The following is a 21,327-nucleotide window of genomic DNA, read 5'->3' on the forward strand; positions in this document are numbered from 1 at the left end:
AACTCTGAGGCAGAGCAGACCCCTTGCGTGTCCATCTGATTCACAGCCAGACCTCGAGCTCCCAGCTCAGAGCTGGGAAGGTAGGTGCTCAATGTGCATTAGTTGAACGATGGATGGAAGGATACATGAAGTCCTTCCATGGAAGTGGGCACACTCATACTCATGCTCACTCTAGGAAGATGTTCAAATGCCCATGGTTTTTCTCCAAAAGAAATCACCAGTGTTCTTCTCTCCTGCCAGGGACCCCTACTCCTGACCCCTTTATCATGTGTGTCTTCGTTGGGCCAATATTTACTGAGTAGTTCTTCTGAACTAGGCACTTCATCCTGGGCTGCAAGGCAAGCGTGGACCTCTTCCCACCGCACATCTCCCTCTTCACACTGTGACCCCCTCTTTTCTCCCACTGCCACCACACACCCTGTCCAGGGCACTTGCCCCCTTCCTTGTTCTGCCTTTTACATGAGGATCCCATATTTGGGCTTCTTTGACCCTGTCAATCTGCACTGGACATAAGGGAGGGAGGAGGACTCTCACTCTCTAGAATCTGCCCTCAGCCCATCCTCCCAGCCCACCCCAGGGACATGCCCCGGCCAGGCTCTGCCCAGAATCCCAAGCCACCCAGCCTCCTGGAACAGCCCTGAACCTTGCTGTCTCATTTCAGGGACCCTGGGGTCCCTGCCCATGGGCGTCGTGCCGAGTCCACCGGGTGCCCGGCCCCCCGCGCCCTGGCCCCTCGGCGCTGCCTGCGGCGGGAGCTGCCAGCTTTTTGGAATTCCTAATGCTCCTGGCCCCGGTGATTGGCTGCTCAGCTCTGACCCCACTTGGGCTGCCGCCTGGTTGGATAAAAAGGGAATCTCCTTGGGGCTCCAGAGCATTAGACACCGGAGGGGGCACCTGGGACCAACTTCGGGAAGCGGGGAGCCCGGCGGGGGGGTGGGGGGAGCAAAAGACCTGCGGCCTCAGCCCCTCCAAAGAGCCGGGAGATGACGGGGAAAGCGGGGGAAGCGCTGAGCAAGCCCAAATCCGAGACAGTGGCCAAGAGTACCTCGGGGGGCGCCCCGGCCAGGTGCACAGGGTTCGGCATCCAGGAGATCCTGGGTTTGAACAAGGAGCCCCCCAGCTCCCACCCGCGGGCTGCCCTCGACGGCCTGGCCCCCGGGCACCTGCTGGCGGCGCGCTCGGTGCTCAGCCCCGCGGGAGTGGGCGGCATGGGGCTGCTGGGGCCCGGGGGGCTCCCCGGCTTCTACGCGCAGCCCACCTTCCTGGAAGTGCTGTCCGACCCGCAGAGCGTCCACTTGCAGCCGCTGGGCAGAGCGTCGGGGCCGCTGGACACCAGCCAGACGGCCAGCTCGGGTAGGTGAGGGCGAGGCTGCCAGGCTGCCGGCCGCGGGCGAGAGCCGGAAGCCCCACGCCGTCGGCTTTCGCGGCACCCCGAGGCCTCCTCCCCGCGCAAAAGTTCGCTCCAGGCCCGGGGGGCGCAGCTCCGGGCCCGGGGCCCGCGCCGGGGGCGGGGGCGGGGGCGGGCAGGTCTCGGCCCCGGCGTTTCCGGCCTCCGCGCTGGTCTCGGGTCCCCGCGTGGGGCCCGGCTCTGCGGCGGCGCCGGGTTGGGCCCCCCGGAACGCCGGCTGGGGTGTCGGAGCCCGCGGCGCGGACGGGGGCCCCCAGCTCGCTGCTCCGCTGCGGCCCCGGCCTCCCGAGGACCCGCGCGCTCCGGGAGCCGATTCTGTTCCGGGGGCGGGCGGCCCAGGAGCCGGGTGCCCGCCTCGGCCCCAGCCCTGGTACCCCGAGTCGTCGTTTCTGCCCCTTTTCCTCCGTTCCACAACGCCCACGTTGGCCAGCTGGGCTTTCTTTCACCCCCACGAGCTTGGACACCCTGGCCTCGGCGGCGGCGGGAGCGGCCACCCTCCGGTTCCACCTGAACGCCACCATCCATCGGAAGCCGGCGCCGGGCGGGCTCGGGGTGGGGGCTCCCCGCCCCCCACGACCCCGCCGCGCCCTCCCTGGACCGCTCTCCCGGCCGCCCGTGCGTCCCCGCCGGCTCGGCCTCCGGCTCCTGCTCGCGCTCGGCGGCTCCCCCGATTTTTCGTTATCTTTGTAGTTATTTATTTTCCTTTGGAGGGGCAACGAAAAGTGGCGCGTCGCAGGCTCTCCAGCCTCGAGCGGGGGCTCATTCTTCAGGCAACGAAAAACGGGCTGTGCCCGGGGAGACCCCAGCGCCTCCCAGCGCCTCCCAGCGCCTCCCAGCGCCTCCCAGCGCCCAGCTCCCCGCGCCCCAGCTCCGCTCCTCGGGGCCGGCTTGCGGGCGCGGGGCTCCGGGGCTGCGGGCACAGGGCAGGGCGCAGCGCCCACATCACCGCCCTGGGGCCCTGGGAGCCCGAGGCTGCCGCGCTCCGCCGCCGCCCCTGCCCCGAGCACACTGGGGCCTTTGCCTCTCTTACAACGAAATCTGTACCAAATCTCCGGATTCGGGCGGCGGCGTGGGTAGAGCCAGCCGGCGCTAAGGGATGGGGCCGACCTCCCGGAGGGCAGCCCCGGCCGGCAGAGCAGGTCCCCGCGGCTCCCGGGGGCGGCCCGGGTGGGGCCCTCGCGGGCTTCGGGCGCTGCCGAGCGCGCCCCGCTTTCTGCCGCATGTGCCTCCGCTCGCTTTTCAGATTCTGAAGATGTTTCCTCCAGCGACCGAAAAATGTCCAAATCGGCTTTAAACCAGACCAAGAAACGGAAGAAGCGGCGACACAGGTAAGGCCCCCGCGGCGCTTTTCCTTGTTCCCTCTCCTGCTCGGCGGCTCCCTGCCAGATCCCGTCTGGGGGTCGGGGGGCTCGAACCGCATCCCGCCGGCTCCTAGGTTGCAAGTCCCGGGCTGCACTGCGCCAGGGCGCGGAGGCCGAACGCTATCTGGGACGTCCGCCCGGGCCCCCGGCGTCCAGCCACACCCCGGCCCGGGCTTCTTCCTTCTGCGGGAGAACCGAGAGGCCGAACCAGGGCCGACCCCGAGCCAGGGAGGGGCCGCGGCCCCAGGTTGGAGCCTGGCTTCAGCCTTCGGAGAGCCGCCGCGCGGAGTGGCCCCCACCTCCCGCGCGGGCGGGCCCCTCTGCCTCCTGTCCCGGGCGGGTCCGCGCCCCCGGCCCTGTCCGCCCCGCCACGCACCCCCATCCTTCTGCTCCCACCGTTCCAAACACCTTGAGGGTGCTCTATCTCCGCTGATGGGAATCTTTCGTTAGGCTTCTGCTCTTTTGTGATCCTGAGAGGGTCTGCTCCCTTCCGTGAGCCTCAGTTTCCTTGTCTGTAAAATGGGGAGGGAACCTGTGTGGTGGATTGGATGACCCCACCGGCCCTAGGGAGTCGAGTCGAGCTGACTGCGTCGGGGTACCGGCTACAGAGAGAATTTTTTTAAAAAATATATATGTCCTCAAATAGACATTCCTGGCTCAACTTTAAAATCCGATAGGTGCTGAAAGATACATCCTGAAAAGTAACCCCACGTCGACCCCTCATTCCCTTCCCATTGACACCATCGCTACTAGTTCCTTATAGACATTTAGGGTGGTGGTGGGGGGGCGGGTATTGTTAAAGGAAAGAAGCAAGAACCGAAAATCTGCCTGTCTTTCTGCGAGTGCTGCTTCCAGGCTCCATCCCTGTGCTCATCCTCCAGTCTGTTTCCCCAAATCTCTCTCTGCACCCCAGTCCTGGTGGGGTGTCCACGAGGTTCCTGCTGGTGCCTGGGACATTTCTCCCCTGGGGAGCGGTCCCGGCTACCCCATCCTCTTCTCCCCAATTTGTTCTCAGCCTCTTCGCACCAGTTTCTCCAGGTACTTTTCTGCATTTGCCTCTTAGCTAGCCCCTGCAAACTCCACTATTGGCTCCCACCTTTTAAAATGGCTCTTCCTGTCCTCTCAGGCCCCAATAGGTTCAGGCTGGAATAAGGGTGAACTTTGACTTGGTTTCTCAGTGACCTCCTTTACTCGTTCCCTTTAGGCAGCGTTTTTTTGTTGTTGTTGTGTTTAGCTCTGTTTTATTTTAAACGGAAACATGGATCCTGGGTCATTTTTCACATTCATTCATCCAACAAATATTCATTACAACATCTTTTGTGCACCCATTTCATGCTGGTCCCAGCATGGGTAATCCTGTCAGCTTCCCCCCACACCACACCCCCAGCAGCGGCAGGGATGGGGACCATGGGGGGGAGGACAGCTCAGAGTCGGGGCTGAACAGCTTCTGTGTTGGTGCAGAAATGGGAAAAGAGGTTCACAGAGAAAGGAGAGTCCTGGAGAAAACATCCCCTGGGCGCCCGACCAGTGTTTCTGCTCCAGGATATCTCCTTGTGTGGCACCTGGAGCTGGCTGACCCATAGCCCATTCTCTCTGCGTAAGGCTCCTGACCCTGTCCTCCTCTGACGCCCTCCCCATCGAGGAGATGTTTGGGAGCTTTGGAGCTTCTCAGTGAGACAGTGCAACTTGCCACCTGCCCTAGGTTTCAGGCAATTTCTGGTGCCTGAAGGGAGCAGATTATTAGAGACGAGAAGGGCTACTGATGGCCGGTACGGCTTTTAATTAAAGGAAAAAATTGTTTTTTTCCTGAGCTTTTCTTATTTGGAGATTTCAGGTAAGAGCCCCTGGAGTCTGGTAATGACGGATGGGCATCTCTTCATCTCCCAGAAAGACGCTGGGTTTAGGGTTGGAGAGGGGAGTTGGGATAGAGCAGCAGCCTTGGCAGTCTCTCGGATTCTGCTCTTCTCTGTGCCGGGAAAGCTCAGCTCCTCTGCAGACAGGATGCAGTGGGCACCTGAAGAGTCTAGGGTTCCGCATTAAGCCAGAATCAGGGTTTGGATCACATTTTGGGGATGCAGGAGCCTCCTTGGAGAGCACATCAGTATCAACACGCAGATTAGCTCTGAGGATGGAATGAGGGGAAGTTTGGGGGATTTGAGATTTTTGTTTTGTTTTGTTTCAATGAGAGCGCTCCGGAGCAGAGGCTGGCACTTGAATGGTTCTAAATGACCTATCATCATCTCCCTTCTTTGGCTTTGGCCAAGCCGCAACACCCGTGTGCCTTAGTTTCCCTAGTTTTGAGACGACTTACATACTTTGATTGTTTATTTTGACAATCTGTTCAGGGGCCCTTCAGTAAGTGGCAAGAGCAAAATAGAATGCAGCATATCTTCAAAATTCTGAAGAATCCACTTTCTGTGTACATAAACATTCCATTCCCCCCTCCCAAGAGAATAGGAGAAACAATTTAGAATCAAACCAGTCATTTTCTATAAAGGGCAGAATCTTTCTTCCTCACTCATCCCGTGTGTCTTCCCTCAAGATCTTAAAGCCGACACCAGCACAGGGACCCAATGGGGCTTATTTAAGCTTGTGCTCTTTCCTTGTGTTGGGCGAGGGTGAGAACAAGGGCATCAATGAAGGATTCTGACCCCCTGCGCTGGTCCCAGGGTCAGGCAAAGAATGTACCATTCTCAAAGGTACCAGCGGCTCAGGCAAAGAATGTGCCATTTTTACAAGCTGGGTTTGTGGATGGGGATTACATTGCCCATTGACTTGATAAGGGTACAGGATAAAGGTCACCTGGAAGGAAATTAAGGTCTGAAGAGAGAAGAATCTGAGCCTGTCTGCAGATATTTATGGTTTACGGGGGGGGGGGGGGGGGGGGGGGCTGTGAAGCCCCTGATATGGGAGGTGAAATTCTGTGTTGGAGCACACTCGTTTGCACATTGTCCTAGGGCGAAAGGATATAGCTTTTACCAGATTCTTAAAACAGATTAGGACCCAAATAGGTCAATGTAAACTGCTCTTTGGGGAGTGGGGGCTGTGTAGGTAGGCTCTCTCACACCTGAATGGAACTCCCCCCTGAATGGAATGCCCCTGGATGAGTGGCTGAGCCTCGGTGTGAGATTGTTGGAAGGTGTTCCTTATCTTCTGAACACAGGACGTGGAGAGGGGACCTGAGGGCAGCTCTAAGGAGCTGGTAGGTCTGGGTGGTGGCAGGGGAAAGGCCCATGAGGAGGGCAAGGTGTTGGGGGCTGTGAGGAGGTGGGAGATTCCATTCTCAGTTGTATAAACACCGGGGTTGTGGTTGCAATGGACCTTCTGGTGGGTCTTTGAATGTGGGTGTCATTGAAAAGATCAGCCACTCTCTGTGAAAGGAAACTAGGAAGGTCCCAGTGGACCCGAGGTATTTATTTATCTGGTGAGTCCCTCACTCCATGCTTGGGAGGAGGAAGAAGGGCTTTCTATACTTTTCTAAAATTTCTGTCTCAACACCCTTTCCCCTGAATCACTTCTAGAAAGAGTCTCAGTATGAAATGTCCCTGAGGGCTAAAATAATGTCCTCCCAAGAAGGGCAGTGTGGATCCTCAGTCTTGAATGAAGAAGAGTCTAGAAGGGTGAAGCTTTGAGTGTATGTAAACATATGTGAGCATGAGTGTGAGTGGTGTGTGTGTGTGTGTGCGCGTGTGTGAGGGAGTTTGTGTCTGATTGTACTGAGCTAGCCTGTATTTGGGGTCTGTCCAGGAGGCGTAGAGGAGGGCCATTCTATCCTCTCTGGAACAGTCTCTTTCAGTTTCTGTGTCCTGAGTGTCTGGTTTTGCTCCCCCTAGGACAATCTTTACTTCCTACCAGCTAGAGGAGCTGGAGAAGGCATTCAATGAGGCCCACTACCCAGATGTCTATGCCCGGGAGATGCTGGCCATGAAAACGGAGCTGCCTGAAGACAGGATACAGGTAACGGAGCCCCCAGTCCCTCTCTCTCTTTCCACACTCTCTGAGGCGGTGACCGCCCCGGCTCCCAGACACCCACCCATGATACCATCTCCCACCCCCTGCCATGGATTCTTCTGAAGAGCAATTCGTTTAAGCTGATAGGTATTTTTAAGCTGATAGATATTTGCTGAACACCTACCATGTGAGGTGGGCACCGTGGCTGGGGTGGGGGGCAAGGGTGGACAAGAGACTTAGATGACATGACCTGGCCTGCTGTCCCAGACAGTAGGCTTCCCAAGGAGTACGTCAGGCAGACTGTGAAGGGGCCTGTGGTAGGACAGAGAGTCTGAGTGAGGCATGGGCTTTCGAGGAGGCCTCTGTTGTGGCGGGTATCTCTTAGGGACAGCTAAACATCTGCTCCAAGGCCAGACATGAGGAGAAGAGGAGAGTGGCTTCTAACCCTGCCCCTATTCTGTTTCCCTTCCTTTCACTCCCCTGACCCATGAAGAAACAGCTGCCCCCTCCCCTTCTGTCTACTTCCCATCTCCATCCACCTGAAACTCCTTCCTCTCACAATCAAACAGCTGGCCAGGTCCTGAGCTCCTACTTGGGCTGGCCTGAGATGTGACTGAGGACACCTGAGATGTGACTGGGGACACGTGCTCATTAAGCCCTCCTCCTCTCCTACGGAGTTGTTGATTTTTAGGTTTTCTTGGGTTTTGACTTAAGATTTTATTTTTAAGTAATCTCTACACCCAACATGGGGCTTGAACTTACAACCCCCAGATCAAGAGTCACATGTTCCATGGACTGAGCTAGCCAGGCTCCCGTCTCCTAGAGACTTCTGAGGCATAACCGACCACTGCTCTGGACTGGGATGTTCTCAGTGATGCTGGGCGCAGGGCTCCCTTTCATCAGCAGCAAGACATTTCCAAGGCCAGAACCCCTCTTACTAGGCAGGAATGGATCTGCTTAATGGTTTCTCTGGGAGAAGATGAAGTCTAATGATTTTCTAGGCAGGGCCTCCACGAGGCAGAAGAAGCGAGTGGGGAGGAGGATCATTTCCAGAAGATTTTGGTTTGCCTTAACTGGATAACACTCTTAAGCAAAAACTGCTCCCATCAGTGGAAGGGTCCAGAGCAGTTCACAGCTAAGGCTGGGAGAAATGAAGGGGAAGGGAGCTCCCCTCACTTCCTGAAACCCCTCCCAGTCAAGAACCCTTGGAGGTGGGGTGTGTGTTGCAGGGAGAAGGAGCCAAATAAGTTGTAGGTTGCTTTGTGTTCCCTCACTGGACACCAGAGAGTTGAATATGAGACATGAGCTACTTTTCCAGAAAAGTCTTCCTCTCCCCTGGAAATCTATTTGGAATTTCAGCCAATGGCTTTAGACATTGACACTAACAATAAGCTCAATTATTCATAAGTAGATTATCTGTTTGGTGCATTATCCATGGTGGCCTGGTTCCCCCATCCCCCCACCCAATTGGGTTCCAGTGGGGTAAGCCTGGGTGTTGATTCTGAATCTGTGTGTGTGTGTGTGTGTGTGTGTGTGTGTGTAAGACAAAACCCAATCCAGTCAATGTGTAGTGGTAACCCTCATCTGGCCTTTGCTAGCACAAAGTTGGTTATTTCAAGTGGCGGTGTGGGGTGGAGGCCTTAAAAAACTCTCCTGCTAAAAAAAACAAAACAAAACAAAAAAAAACTCTCCTGCTGGTAGGCCTCACCCTTGCACTACTGAATAGTAGGAACTTGCCTCTTGCAGTGAGCCTCTTGCAGTGAGCTGTCCTAAAATCTGTTTGGCCCTGGTGGTGGTGGGTAGGAGTGCCCAAAGGATTCCTGAGAAGGCTCTTGCTCAGTTGTTCCTGCATTGCCAGTAGGCAGATGCTAGGCTTCTTCAAGTTGCTTAGGGAGGGGGGGTGGGCACCTGTTGGGTAGTGTCTGAAGCCACGGGAACCAGGGAGGAGGGGCAAAGGTGTAGAGGAAGTTTGACTGCTCTGGGGCTGTGAGGATGGTAGGTCTGGGAGAACAGATATGAGAATCTCTGAGTCTTTTTTTTTTTTTTGAGAATCTCTGAGTCTTTGAGCACCACATGGTTCTTTGGCTAAATGCTGCCTCCAGAAGGTGTATGTGAGCTGTCAAATAGCCTTGCCCCAGGCAGTCCGGGGAAAAGTCTTAGTATACATCAGTGATGACCACAGCTGTCATTTACAGAGCAGTTTCCACGTGCCAGGGGTGTTCTGAATACATGACATGCACAGGAGAGGCAAGGAGGTATAGTGGTTAGGGACACTGTTTCAGAGCCAGACACACCCTGGCTGCACCATGCCCAGCTGAGTGACTGAACAAGTGACTTCCCCTTGCAGAGCCCCCGATTCCTCATCTGTAAGATGGGGATGGTGGTGACACCCGCCTCTGGTGCAGATGCCACGAGCCATGTGTAAGGTGTTCTGAGTGATGCCTAGCAAGTGCCCCGCGCTCACTCTATTAGCACTGATCTCATTTTTTTTTTAGATTTTATTTATTTATTCCGAGAGATACAGAGAGAGAGGCAGAGACACAGGCAGAGGGAGAAGCAGGCCCCATGCAGGGAGCCCGACGTGGGACTCGATCCTGGGACTCCAGGATCATGCCCTGGGCCAAAGGCGGGCACTAAACCACTGAGCCACCCAGGGATCCCAAGCACTGATCTCATTAAGTCCTGGTGACAACGGTGGAGGAAGCGGAAGCACAGCAACTGGCCGAAGGCCACACAGCTAGAAAGTGGGGTCACGGGGCTCTAACCCAGGTCTGCGTCCAAAGCCCACACGTTCACCAACTGCCTCTTGAGTCTGAAGCCTGTGTTCTGACTTGAAGCTGGGAGCGGGGGGCAGAGATGGTTGGAGGTCAGGTGGGGGGACCTGTATCAAACCTTCTTTATAAAAATAACTGATATTTATTGATTACCAGGCATTGTTCTAAAAAAAAAAAAAAAGGCCTCAAAAACTCATAAAAAGTTGTCTTTTGAATGGGCAAATTCTTGTACATAAGTTCATGGTTTGTATACTCAGACTTGTGCTGTTTGAGTCTGCCTCTTTTAAAGGGACTCCTGCCCAAGGATAGGGAATGATATTTGAAGGGATTCTATTCCAGAAGTTAGAAGATATGCCTTGACAGGAGAAAGTTACAGTGCATCTCAGCCCGGGACATTCATGAGCATCACAGGGCAGCTTTTGAAAACACCCAAGTGGAGGGGCGGGGCACGCCCAGCCACTCTGACTTAATTGCTTTGATGTGGAGCCTTTGGCATCTGTATGTTTTTAAAGTTCTCCAGTGACTATGTGCAGCCAGTGTAAAAACGCTGGGCCAGAAGCTCTGGAAAGGAATTTCTGCATTTGACAGGGGTTAATATGAGTGGAAGGAAGTGGAGTTTGGGGTGACTGGTCCAGATGACCTGTCTGGTGTGCAGGGAAGGATGCTTCCTGGGCTGCTGGGAAATGTGGGCAAAGCTGCCCCCTACTGGACGACAGAAGCTACAGCAAGGCCCAGCTTCCCTGAGCCTGAAGCTGGGACAGGAAAGGAGATGCTGAAATATGGTGTCAGGAATGCTGAGCGCATGTGGAGTGTTAAGTCATTAAATCACCGCCGCGATGAGCTCAGATTAATCAGCTTCCAGCCCGAGGAGAGAAAGGAAGCTGGGTGAATGTGATGGGACAAGCCACATGGCTGACAGAGCCAGGCCTGATGGTAGGAGGCAAGATCTGAAGGCAGGGCCTGGAGAGGCAAGGGACCAGAATGTGCAAAGAGCATCCATCCTACAAGATGTTGCCTTTAGAGTGGCAATCCTGGGAAGACCAGAGAGGGTATCCTGGGAGACTTCTGAGGGAAGAAGCCCTGGGTCTGGTGTCCTCTGGAGATGCAAAGATGGGAGCCTGCAGGGCAGGAGCTATGTGATGACAAGAGAGGCTGTGGGCACAACCACAGCTGCTCATGCTGGCCACCCACACCGTGAAAGAAATTGCTGATAGGGTTTGCTCCAAGTGTGCCCTGTAGCAGAAGAGCACCTGTAGCAAGTACCCCTCTCCAGGCCTAGTCTATCCTTGGAGGCACAATATTTCGGGACCCTCTCTGCCAGCTGTGGAGGCTCCTGCCAGACCAGCTGTTGATGGCCAGAGGCATCCTACTGGGCTTTCTGAGAGCTGCTAGGGCACCACCTCTGAAGGGAAATGCAGAAACCCAGACTCTTTCCCACATTGGAAGATCTTGCCTGGAGTGCCAAACCTGGTGACTTTTGGGGTATCACTCAGAGCCCTGAAGTGGAAGGCAGGGCTCTGGTCCTCACTGTGGCCTTCACACAGGTTCTGCAGAAGAGTTCAAGACCTAACTGTCACCTGAGAGGAGCAGTCTCTTCTAGAAAGTGGGCAGCCAGGAAAGTGAAGGAGCAAGGGACTGAAGGGATATTTGGGGCTTGCTGGAACCAAGAGGCCAGGTAGGGTGAAGGGCCTAAGCTTAGAAGGAATCTCAAAGGTGGGAGATGGGAGGACCTGGTTTTATGCATTGAGCATTTGCTAGAAAGCAAAGCCTCACCTTATTGCACGTTTATCCACAGAATTCATCCAGCAGCAGGCCAATGTTTTTTAGTTCTTATTACATGCCAGGCACTACTGTATTGAATTTTTGTAACAAACCTTCAAGGAGGTGGTATTACAGGACAGATGAGGAACCCAAAGGTCGAAAGGTTAAGAGATGCACCCCAGATCACCAAGACAGTTGGAGGCAGAGCAAGGATCTCCAACCTATAGGCCTTCCAGCTCCTGATCACCGCCAGCTTGCAGAGAGCATTGGGCACTGCCTGGGTGTTCTCTTGGATTTAAATCTCAAGGGTCTGGAATGCATTAGAAATGTGCTGAGAGGGTGCCTCTGTTTGGCCTTGTGGATGTCTAGAGGGGAAACAGGCTATCATACAGTCTCGCTGCAGGGCCTGTGGAGGAGGCCAGAGCGGCAAGTAATGCTGTTGATTAACCAGCCCTCTGGGCAGACTCCCACTGGTTTTCTGTACCTCCCCTGAAATAATAACACATAGCATTTTTTGAACACCTTTTATGTGATAAGCATGGGTTTTAGGAACTTTCACTTATTTCATTAACCCTCAAAACAACTGTAAAAAATAGGTATTAATAGGTAATATTTTGTGTTTGAAGAGACTGAGACTGAGAGAAGACAAGTAACTTGCCCAAGATCACGCAGCAATTTATCAGAGCTGGGAATTCTAGTTCAGGACCATCTGACTTCAATGCTTCTTGTAAACTGTCAAGTTCTATACACATGCTGGTTGTTCCTAGGGAGGGAAGAGAAAGGCAGATATGAAGAGTTGTTAGGGTTAATGCTAATTCCTTGTCCACCTCCCTCCAAGGCACCAAGCCATAGTTTCCCTGCCAACCGTCCTAAAAAGAAATTGTTTTGGCTGTCCAGGTCTTCTCCATAAATTGGAGTAGCATCTGGTCTTCGCAGAGAGCCAGGCATTCCAGGAGCCCATAACCGAGGGTCCGGATGACTCCAGGTTTGAGCAACCAGCTGGCACCAACTCCCCTGGGAATGTCTGTGGGCAAAGTCTGTTCTGCAGACCAGTTATTCATTTGCCAAAATTAGGAGACCCAGGAAAATGGTTCTGTTCATAGCTCCAGAGATCATCTGAATCCCAAATCTGCACCCCCTTCTTTAGTGTTCCAGTAAAATATGTGGTTTTCATGTGAGAGCCCTACCCTCCACCCAAGGAAGCCAGGGCAGTGCATCTTCCCAGGCATCCACACTGGGGTGGATGGTGCATCTCCGCCCTCCTAGCACACAATCCCTTCTCCAGAATCCATAAATCCAAATCATGCTGAAAACACAGTTCTCTCCTAAGTGAGTCATTAGAACTCGCTAATGGCAAAAACCAGGCCTGACTTTATGCTCTTTATTTATCCCTTTCAGTGTGACTATGCATATGTTTTGCTGCAGAAATCAAAACGGATGAGTTTGATGATGGGTGTGCTGCTGCTGCAGTGTCATGTAATGCGGTATATGCATCACATCTTCTTTCTAAAATCCTAAACATTGTGAAGTCAGGTCCCATGGGTTCACGTTAAGGGGCTGTCGTTTTATAATGCGCTGTATTCAAGCAGGAAGGTCATCTCCTGACCAGGGAGCAGATGTCTTACTTAGATTCATAATGAAGGCCTTCCCAACCCTCTGTGGTCACACTTGGTGCCTGGTGTTCCACCACCAAGGGCTTCATTCTTCTGTATTCTCTGAAAGGCGCATGAAACCGGAAGTCCCTTATACTTTTATGTGGATCAGTCCTTTTAGATTTCTCCTCTGTGGGAGAAGGCAGCTTGAGACAAGTGGGTATTTATGGAGGGCCACCAAGTGCTACTGGAAGGAAGATGGGACAGGACAGAGGTCACAGACACACCTCAGGCACTGGGTTGGGCAGACAGTCGGGCAGAGAGCCTGCGGGACTGACAGGTGGCGCTGGGGAGGATCTAAACAGCGTAGAGCCAGGCCGGGATGATGGGCGAGTTAACCCCAGGCTCACGTTGCGCATCGCCTCCGCTCTGAAGCCCACGAAGCTCAGCCATCTAGTGGCTTTCAAATTGCATAGACCCTTTCCATGGCAGGGGTCACCCCTGGCGGTCTGGGTCCGGACCTCGGGGAAAGGCCCTGCGCCGTGGCTCCGCAGCAATCCAGGAGGGCCCGAGCAGGAACGGCAGGTGCCAAGCCCGGCGGGGGGGGGGGGGGGAGGTCAAGGCGCAGCTCGCTGCAGGGGGCGCCACCCAGGGTGGACCACTCCATCGTTTTCTAATGGGGGGGGGGGTGGCGAGGCCCGGGGCTTCTGGAGCCGCATGTCTCCCATTTTTGTGGGTTCCTAGTGATTTACAAACGGAGGAATTTCACAACAGGGCTGCACACATTTAGGTCCCTTTAAAGGTGTGCGTGCACCGCGCGCTCTTTCCGCAGCCGCGCAGCGCGTGTCTGGGACCGCCCCCCCCGCCCCGGCACTTGGAGGGTCGCGGGGAGGCGAGGCGGGGCTGCCGGGGCGCCCTCTGCTGGAAGCGTCCGGCCGCGCTCAGCCGCAGACTCGGGGCCGCCTGGGGCCGTCTGGGGCGCTCACGGCGCCACGTAGCGGCGGCGGCGAGAACGGCGGGGGCGCGCGGATCCGAACCCCCGCCCGGGCCTCCCGACGGCCGAGGCAGCAAAGGGTTAAACTGTCAGCGGCGCGATGTTAAACAGGTGTCAAAGGCGCCCCATATATCTGCAGATTGAAATCAAATTCTTTGCCGTATAAAAAGATAAATTACCCAGGCGCTGCCGCGCGTCCCACTCATCACGCCAGCGCCAGACGGCAAGCAATTTTTTTTTTTAATGTGCTAACGACCTAATCAAGCAATCAAGTCGGAGAAGATTGCAGAGTGACCCGGGCAGCCATCTGCCGGCGAGCCCCGCATTCATTTCCCGCGCCCCCGCGCAGGGTGGGGGCCGGGGAGGGAGCTGCCGGGGGGAAGAGGGGAAAAAATCCTAAACAAATTAACACCCAATTTTCCCCGTCTAATTAGTTAAATGAGAAGTGTTTGGGGTCCCCCGGGGCGGGGGAGCGGCTCGCGGGGCGGCTCGCGCTGCCTCCCCAGCATTAATTAGTGCGGGTCAATGCCGCGGCTCCCGAGAGAGCAGCCGCTTTAATTTCCCGTGATATTTCAGTGCCTGAGGCCCATCGATTCAAACAGAAATTAACTTATTTTTCAATCAGCCCAGGGCTGCCCCTGGGGGTGACTCTTCTTTTGCCGCCTCCTGAATAGAGCTGGAGCAATTTTTCATCAAAAGCTGAAACCTCCGCCTCGGGGGGCGGGGGAGGGGCCCAGAGGGAAGGGGGCGGGGGACCCGGCCGAGGCGAGGGAATGGAAATCGCAGAGGAAACTAATAGATTTTCCCCGAACCCGCCTCTGTCCTCCCCCTCCTCCCCCCTCTCCGCGGGGCGCCTTGGGCGGCTTGCCATTCCGGGGTCGGGCCCCGAGGGGCTGTGCGGGGCAGGAGGGGGCCGCTGGTCGGGCCCGGGGTCCTTCCAGCGCCCACTGGTTTCTCGGGGGCCTTTCACCTGCTCGAGGGCCGGCGCAGCTGTGCCCGGCGCTGGCTCCTGTCAGCTGCCGAAGTCTCAGGAAAGCTGCTTTGGGAGACCAAGACATCTCCCTTCCCCCAAGCATGGCAGGGACCGCTCCAAGCGCGGGGCTGCATCGCTGCTGACACCCCCAGGGTGCCCCATGCCCTGCACCGGTCAGCTCTGGGGCCAGAGAACCATTCTCTAGGGTATCCCCCACTGCGCCCTCCTAGGTCCCCATCCCCCTTTCTCCGCACACCAGGAGAATTTGGTCTTCCTTGTCTGACTGATGCCCAGCTCCTCCAAATGTCATTCTGGGTTAAGGCCAAAAGTGTGGAGAGCTGGTGAATGCAGCGCACTGTGGCATAGCAGGGCTCAGCCAGGACAGAGCGGGAAAGGAGAGTGACTCAGGCCTCCTGGGAGTCTCCCCAGCGGGCTTCCTGATAACCTGGATAAAATGCCCTTGTGCTGCCTGAGTCCAAACTCACCTGGCCTCCAGACCGCTCCCGCCTCTGGAGTTCTGGTGGAGAGGAAGCCCTGAACAAGATGCATGGCTAGTCTAGCCCCTGGAAGGAACTCGTCCCTCTGGGAGTCAGAAAAGAGATTCTGTTTATACGCTGGAGGTGTGACCACTTGCAAGAGAGCTACCAGGGTGGGGCTTCTCAGCTGCAAACTGAGGACCATGCTGGGCACTGCCTTCTGAAAGACCCTGTCCCATCACCCTAGAACTGTTATGATTTCAAAAAGAAAAAGAAAAAAAGGACCAATTTCACCCATTTTTAAAATTTATTTATTTATTTATTTATTTATTTATTTATTTATTTATTTATTTGACACAGAGAGAGGCAGAGAAGCAGGCTCCACTCAGGGTGCCTGATGTGGGACTTGATCCCAGGACCCCAGGATCATGCCCTGAGCCAAAGGCAGACACACTCAACCACTGAGCCACCCAGGCACCCCTCATTCATCATATCCTTACAGGACTGGGTGTCCTCAGTCTGGACACGCCGAGCCTGGAGGAACCCCAGGGGTACCATGGGGTGGGTGAGCTTTGGCCAGGGCGCCCCGCTGGAGAAGCTAGCAGTCACAAGGGGACGCAGCTGCCAGCTATTCAATGGGTGGGGAGGGCAGCCCTGGTGGCTTAGCGGCTTGGCAGTTTAGCGCCGCCTTCAGCCCGGGGCTGATCCTGGAGACCTGGGATCGCGCCCCACGTCGGGCTCCCTGTATGGAGCCTGCTTCTCCCTCTGCCTGTGTCTCTGCCTCTCTGTGTGTCTCTCATGAATAAATAAAGAAAATCTTAAAAAAAAAAAAAGGGGGGGGGGTGGGGACCTTCACAGGGGACCCGCTGGGGTAAGGGCCTGGCCTCAGAGCCTCTCAGAACACCCCTGCCCTGTTCCTCCTCATTTGCAGGTCTGGTTCCAGAACCGTAGAGCCAAGTGGAGGAAACGGGAGAAGTGCTGGGGCCGGAGCAGCGTCATGGCGGAGTACGGGCTCTACGGGGCCATGGTGCGGCACTCTATCCCCCTGCCAGAGTCCATCCTCAAGTCCGCCAAGGATGGCATCATGGACTCCTGTGCCCCGTGGCTGCTGGGTAAGAGCCCGCGCCCTCCTTGGGGCCCTGTCCCCGTGGTGAGGAGAGCGGGCTCCCTGGAGGAGGAGCAGGGAGTCCTGGCCGCAACAGCCTAGCAGGACAGAGGCGCTCCAGAGCGGGCCTCCCCGTCTCCCTTGGGAGGCTGAGGGCAGGCGGGGCCCAGGGCTGCCCCCACCACTGGGTGACTAGGACTCTCCTCCCTGCCAGGTCCCTGACTGTGGCTTCTTTTGTCCTGTGAGAAGGGTGTGGCTGTTGCTCCAGGGTCTGAGGTGGGCTTGTGGTGAATGAAACAGCTCCTCCTCGGGGTTGAGGGGACCCTAGGTCCCTCTGGTCACCATTCTGGCTTTGCCCAAAGTGACTTCTTCCCCCTGAAATCTCTCCACCTGCCATCTTCCCCCCACCTGCCCTCAAGGCCTCTGTGTGGCAGCAGCACCACCGGCTTATCTTGGGGTTCCCAGATGCAGAATCCCAGGAGGGAGGGATGGGGGAGCAAGTGGTACGCTTGGGAAGGGACAGAGGGACAGGACGGGCTGCCCGGCGGCCAGGTGCGGGGGGCGGGGGGGGACCTGACTTGAAGAGCCCCTGCAGGCCTGGCGCCCAGCTGCTGGTCTGCGGCCCACCCCCGGCCACCCTCCCGCTGCCCCGGCCCCGGCCCCTGGGACTCGCGTGACTGCGGTGTGTGAAGTAAGGCTTTCTGCTCGTCCTTAATTCTGGCCTCTCTCTATCTTTGCCGTTTTCAGTTCAAGATGGCTTTCCCAGGCGCTTTTCTAAACCCGAATACCAACAATTCTTTTTAGGGATGCACAAAAAGTCGCTGGAGGCAGCAGCGGAGTCGGGGAGGAAGGCCGAGGTGGAGCGCCAGGCCCTGCCCAAACTCGACAAGATGGAGCCGGAGGAGCGGGGCCCCGACCCTCCAGCGGCCATGTCCCAGGAGGAACTGAGAGAGAACAGCATTGCGGCGCTCCGAGCCAGAGCTCAGGAGCACAGCACCAAAGTGCTGGGGACTGTGTCCGGGCCCGACAGCCTGGCCCGGAATGCCGAGGAGCCGGAGGAGGAGGAGGCCATGGACGAAGACAGGCCAGCGGAAAAGCTGAGTCCACCGCAGCTTGAGGACATGGCTTAGGTCAGGGGCACGCAGACACCGAGCTCCCAGGACTCGCCTCGGGCCTGTGGTGTTGGGAGGTGTTCTCTGAGGCAGGGCTGGGGCCGGGCCTGGCCTCTGCCTCGCTCCCCCGCGCCCCGGGCCCTCCACGCCCCCCGGGGCTGACTTCAGCACAACTCAGCTCTGGCAGAGGTTTGGGGCCGCGCTGAGACACCCCATCTAGTCTTGACCTCTCCAGCATCCTCCTCATCCCAAGGCCCTGCCTCAGCAGCTTTCTTGTCGTCCTAAACCACCCCTCATGCCACTTTCACTCAAGCCCTTGGCGCCTCTCACTGTCCACATCTGCCCCTTGCTCTCTGTTCTCTTGCTTGAAAGAGCCTCCCCTCCCCAGCTCTACGCACACACCCCCCCCCCGCCCCCATGGCTTCTGCTCTGCCCAGACCCAAAGCCCACAGCTGCAAACTGGCAGGGACTGCGGATTTGCACTCTAGTACCAGTGTCCTGAGTACCCCCCCCCAGTCTTCAGCAAAACTGTGCGCCCCCCACCCAGCCTGTTCCTTCCCGAGGGCCTGGGTCTGGGTCTCCACAGGGTGGATAAACTGCCCTGCAGGCCCAGGCACAACCTCTGCTCCACCCCATCGACAGGGCTCAGATTCCAGGTAAACTTGGAAGGTGTCATCCTGAGCCCCTCGGCCTCCCTCCATTTCATGCCTTCCATGGTCACCCTCAGGAACCTGCCTACCCTACCTTCCCCCCCAGTATGGGTGCCAGCACCGCCATGTACAGTACCTGTAGAGTCCAGGGCCTGTGCCCTGCAGCCAGAGGGCACCTGTCACAAATGCTGTGGTCATGGCATTGCTGGGGAGGCCAAACTCTTACCCAGAGCCCTTGGGCCTGCATTCTGAAGCATCCTGCCCGCCCCCTACCCCTGGATATGCTACCTGTGACCCTGATCTGCTATGCAAGACACCCTTCTAGAGCTTCTTGCAGTTTATCGATGTGCATGTGTCCTGCCTTGGAGCAACCCAATCCAGCTGTAAAATGAATGAATAGGAAGCCACAGATCTTGACTCAACTTGATCCAGGCCATCCCTGGGAGGCCAAGCCTGGAGTGGGCCTGGGGCTATTATAGGCATCAAGGAGTGGTCACAAGAAGGGCACAAGAAAGGACTCAAAGGAGAGCAAGGCAGAAGCCAGAGTTAGACCCAAACTAAGCAACTGGCACACACACCTGGCAGGTGTATGCTGTGGCATCTGCCCACTAGAATAGGATGGACACAGTGACCGTGTAGGCATAGGGGACTGGGGGCTTCTTCCTGTCTGCTGATGGGAGGCACTGTCCACCGGGTGGCCTCTCTGCAGCTGCCCCTGCCACCCCCAGGCCAGGCATATGTCTCCCTCACCCCCTTGACGTTTCCCTCTACCATCCCTCCCACCTTTGCAGGGAATACCTCGCAAGAGAAAGGCCTGAGACAGTGAGTTTGGATTTTAATTCTGTATCAAAAGTTGATTTCTTCCTCATTCTGTTCACGGAATTCCCCGCCCCCTTCTTGTCTCTGTCTCCTTTGGTTTGAAGTGTTAGGCTGTAGCCCCCAGTGTGTAAATATGTACATAGAGTGGGAAGAAAGAGACTTGATATTGAGGTGTTTGAAATATGGAACTGTAATAACTTCTAGGTATTCTAAACCTGTGATTTCTGTGCCATTTTCTGTAAAGATACAAGTGAGAATAAAATTGATGTACAAACATCAGGGGAGGGATCCAAGAATCCTCCGTGGGTGAGGATGGTGTATGTATGGGTAGCATAAAAAGTAAACCCATGGAGATGTTTTTAAGTCAAAATGACCAGATTTGGCTTTTGAAATTACTCCAACTGTAAAGACATTGTGGCCTTTCTCCCCTGAGCTGACCAATGACATTTGTCACTTGGATATGGGACCCTCCTCCATTGTAGACACAACTGAATTATCCCAGCCATTGAGCCCCTAAGTTATTACCAACAACTCCCTCCTGTTCCCCGACACGACACAAGGGATCAGTTAACCTTTCCCTCTGGTACTTAACTTACGCATTCACAACCCTATTCCCATCACACCTCGTCCCATTTTGGCCCCCTCAAGTCCTGACTCCCTCTTTTTGTGTATACATGCATGCTCTAGAATCTTGCCTACAACTCAAACACAACAACAACATATGGGGAAGGCAGTGGTATCTGGAACTGAAAGTCAAACAAATCTATGCTGAAGCCTGTTAAAGCGTGGGGAAGGACTGCAAGAAATTGCCTGCAGATAGCTGCCAACTGTCACCCATCAGCTCCATGATGTGTTGGACGGAATTACAAGAAGAGAGAGGGGGAAAAGAACAGATAGGTTATATTTGAGCTTTGGACTCCAGAAATCTCATAAGATTGTTTCAAATTGCCTCAGATGTGGAACTCCTTCTCAGAAGAGATTTTTCTAGCAGGCCATCATCAAAGGAGAGTGACAGGTGGTCAGCAGTCCCTGCATCCTGTCTTGGGAGCCAGTATAACCCTTCCAGACTCAGAGCCTGGAGGGCATATGTGGGAAATCTCCAATTTCAATGCAGTAAAAGGACAGATCCAAGAGCCTGGCTTCAAATCCTGCCTGCACACACTCCCCTAGGCCTTCCCTGAGCATGTTAGGTGCCCGCAGGACTCGCTGTGGCCTGTTGGCTTAGGAATGCCCTTCCTCCACCCTGGCCATGGACACCACTCCAGGAGACACACTGCCACTTATCCTTTCAAGTCCCCTCCTTCCTGGAGCCTTACCGATCCTCCTGGGAGAGTTTATCACTTCTGTTCTCCCCCAGCCCTTGGTACATTCCTCCATCATGGCATTGTGTGTACTGTACTATACGTTTTTTTTATATGTAATTTATTTATTTATGATAGACATAGAGAGAGAGAGAGAGGCAGAGACACAGGAGGAGGGAGAAGCAGGTCCGTGCCGGGAGCCTGACGTGTGGGATTCGATCCCAGGACTCCAGGATCGCGCCCCGGGCCAAAGGCAGTCCGCTAAACCACTGAGCCACCCAGGGATTCCCTGTACTATACGTTTTTAATTTACACATCTATCTTCCTTTCAAGATTGATCTCTTCAAGGGTGGGGATTGTATCTTATTCATCTTTTATCCCCAGGAACCATCAAAGGGCCTGACAATCTACTGATTGAATGAATGAATGAATGAATGTTCTTCCTCTAACTCATCCATTCAATAATTTAAAGACATTTATTGAGCATCTATTGTGTACTAGGCAAGGAGGCAAGGCACTGGGGATCTTGTGGTGGCCAGAGCAGTTTTATTTGGAGGGAAAGATAGAATTCAAGTAACCACACAAGTAAAATACAGAATTGCACCTGTCCTAAGACCTTGGAGGCATTAATTAAGGGGCCACGGAGGCATGTCGGTGGGACTGGAGTCAGGGTGTTGACCTCTGTGCCTCTCTCCTGGGAATGGTAACGTCTGCCCCCCAGGATCATTCCTCCAGTGAGGAAGCAGCAGAGACACTGGCACAGGGGAAGAGTGGCTACACCAACATAGACTTCTCAAGCCTAGCAGCCAATCTTGGCAGCTGTCCCCCTTGGTTCCATTGAGGGGACAACGGACACTGAGAGATTTGGGAGATGACAACCACCCTGGGGTGGGGGGTACCATGGGAAGAGGCATGCTGCTTTCTGCAAGAGGGACAGGCAAACAAGCCCACAGGTAATCAGTGAAGGCAGAGGTAGGGACATAGCAAAGGGAAAACACGGGCCAGGAAGGAGAAGACTTGGACTTTTGGGGCCTGGCAAAAGGAATCTGC

General features: G+C 55.5%; 1 protein-coding gene across 2 annotated transcripts; it reads left to right on the forward strand.

The window, feature by feature from the left end:
- The first annotated feature begins 983 nt into the window (after positions 1–983).
- VSX2 (visual system homeobox 2) lies at positions 984–19,272 on the forward strand. 2 transcript variants are annotated; one of them, XM_038544045.1, is made up of 5 exons: positions 984–1,353; positions 2,652–2,736; positions 6,603–6,726; positions 16,222–16,402; positions 17,200–19,272. In XM_038544045.1, the coding sequence occupies exons 1-5, from the start codon at positions 984–986 to the stop codon at positions 17,523–17,525; spliced, it is 1,086 nt and encodes a 361-aa protein (XP_038399973.1). In that variant the 3' UTR covers positions 17,526–19,272. The 2 variants fall into 2 exon arrangements, with proteins under 2 accessions (XP_038399973.1, XP_038399974.1); XM_038544046.1 differs by lacking the exons at positions 984–1,353; positions 2,652–2,736; positions 6,603–6,726 and adding an exon at positions 13,046–13,432 and having other exon boundaries at positions 17,143–19,272.
- Positions 19,273–21,327: the final 2,055 nt, after the last annotated feature.

Source organism: Canis lupus, chromosome 8 (assembly GCF_011100685.1).
Source record: "Canis lupus familiaris isolate Mischka breed German Shepherd chromosome 8, alternate assembly UU_Cfam_GSD_1.0, whole genome shotgun sequence".
In the NCBI taxonomy this organism is placed as follows: domain Eukaryota; kingdom Metazoa; phylum Chordata; class Mammalia; order Carnivora; family Canidae; genus Canis; species Canis lupus.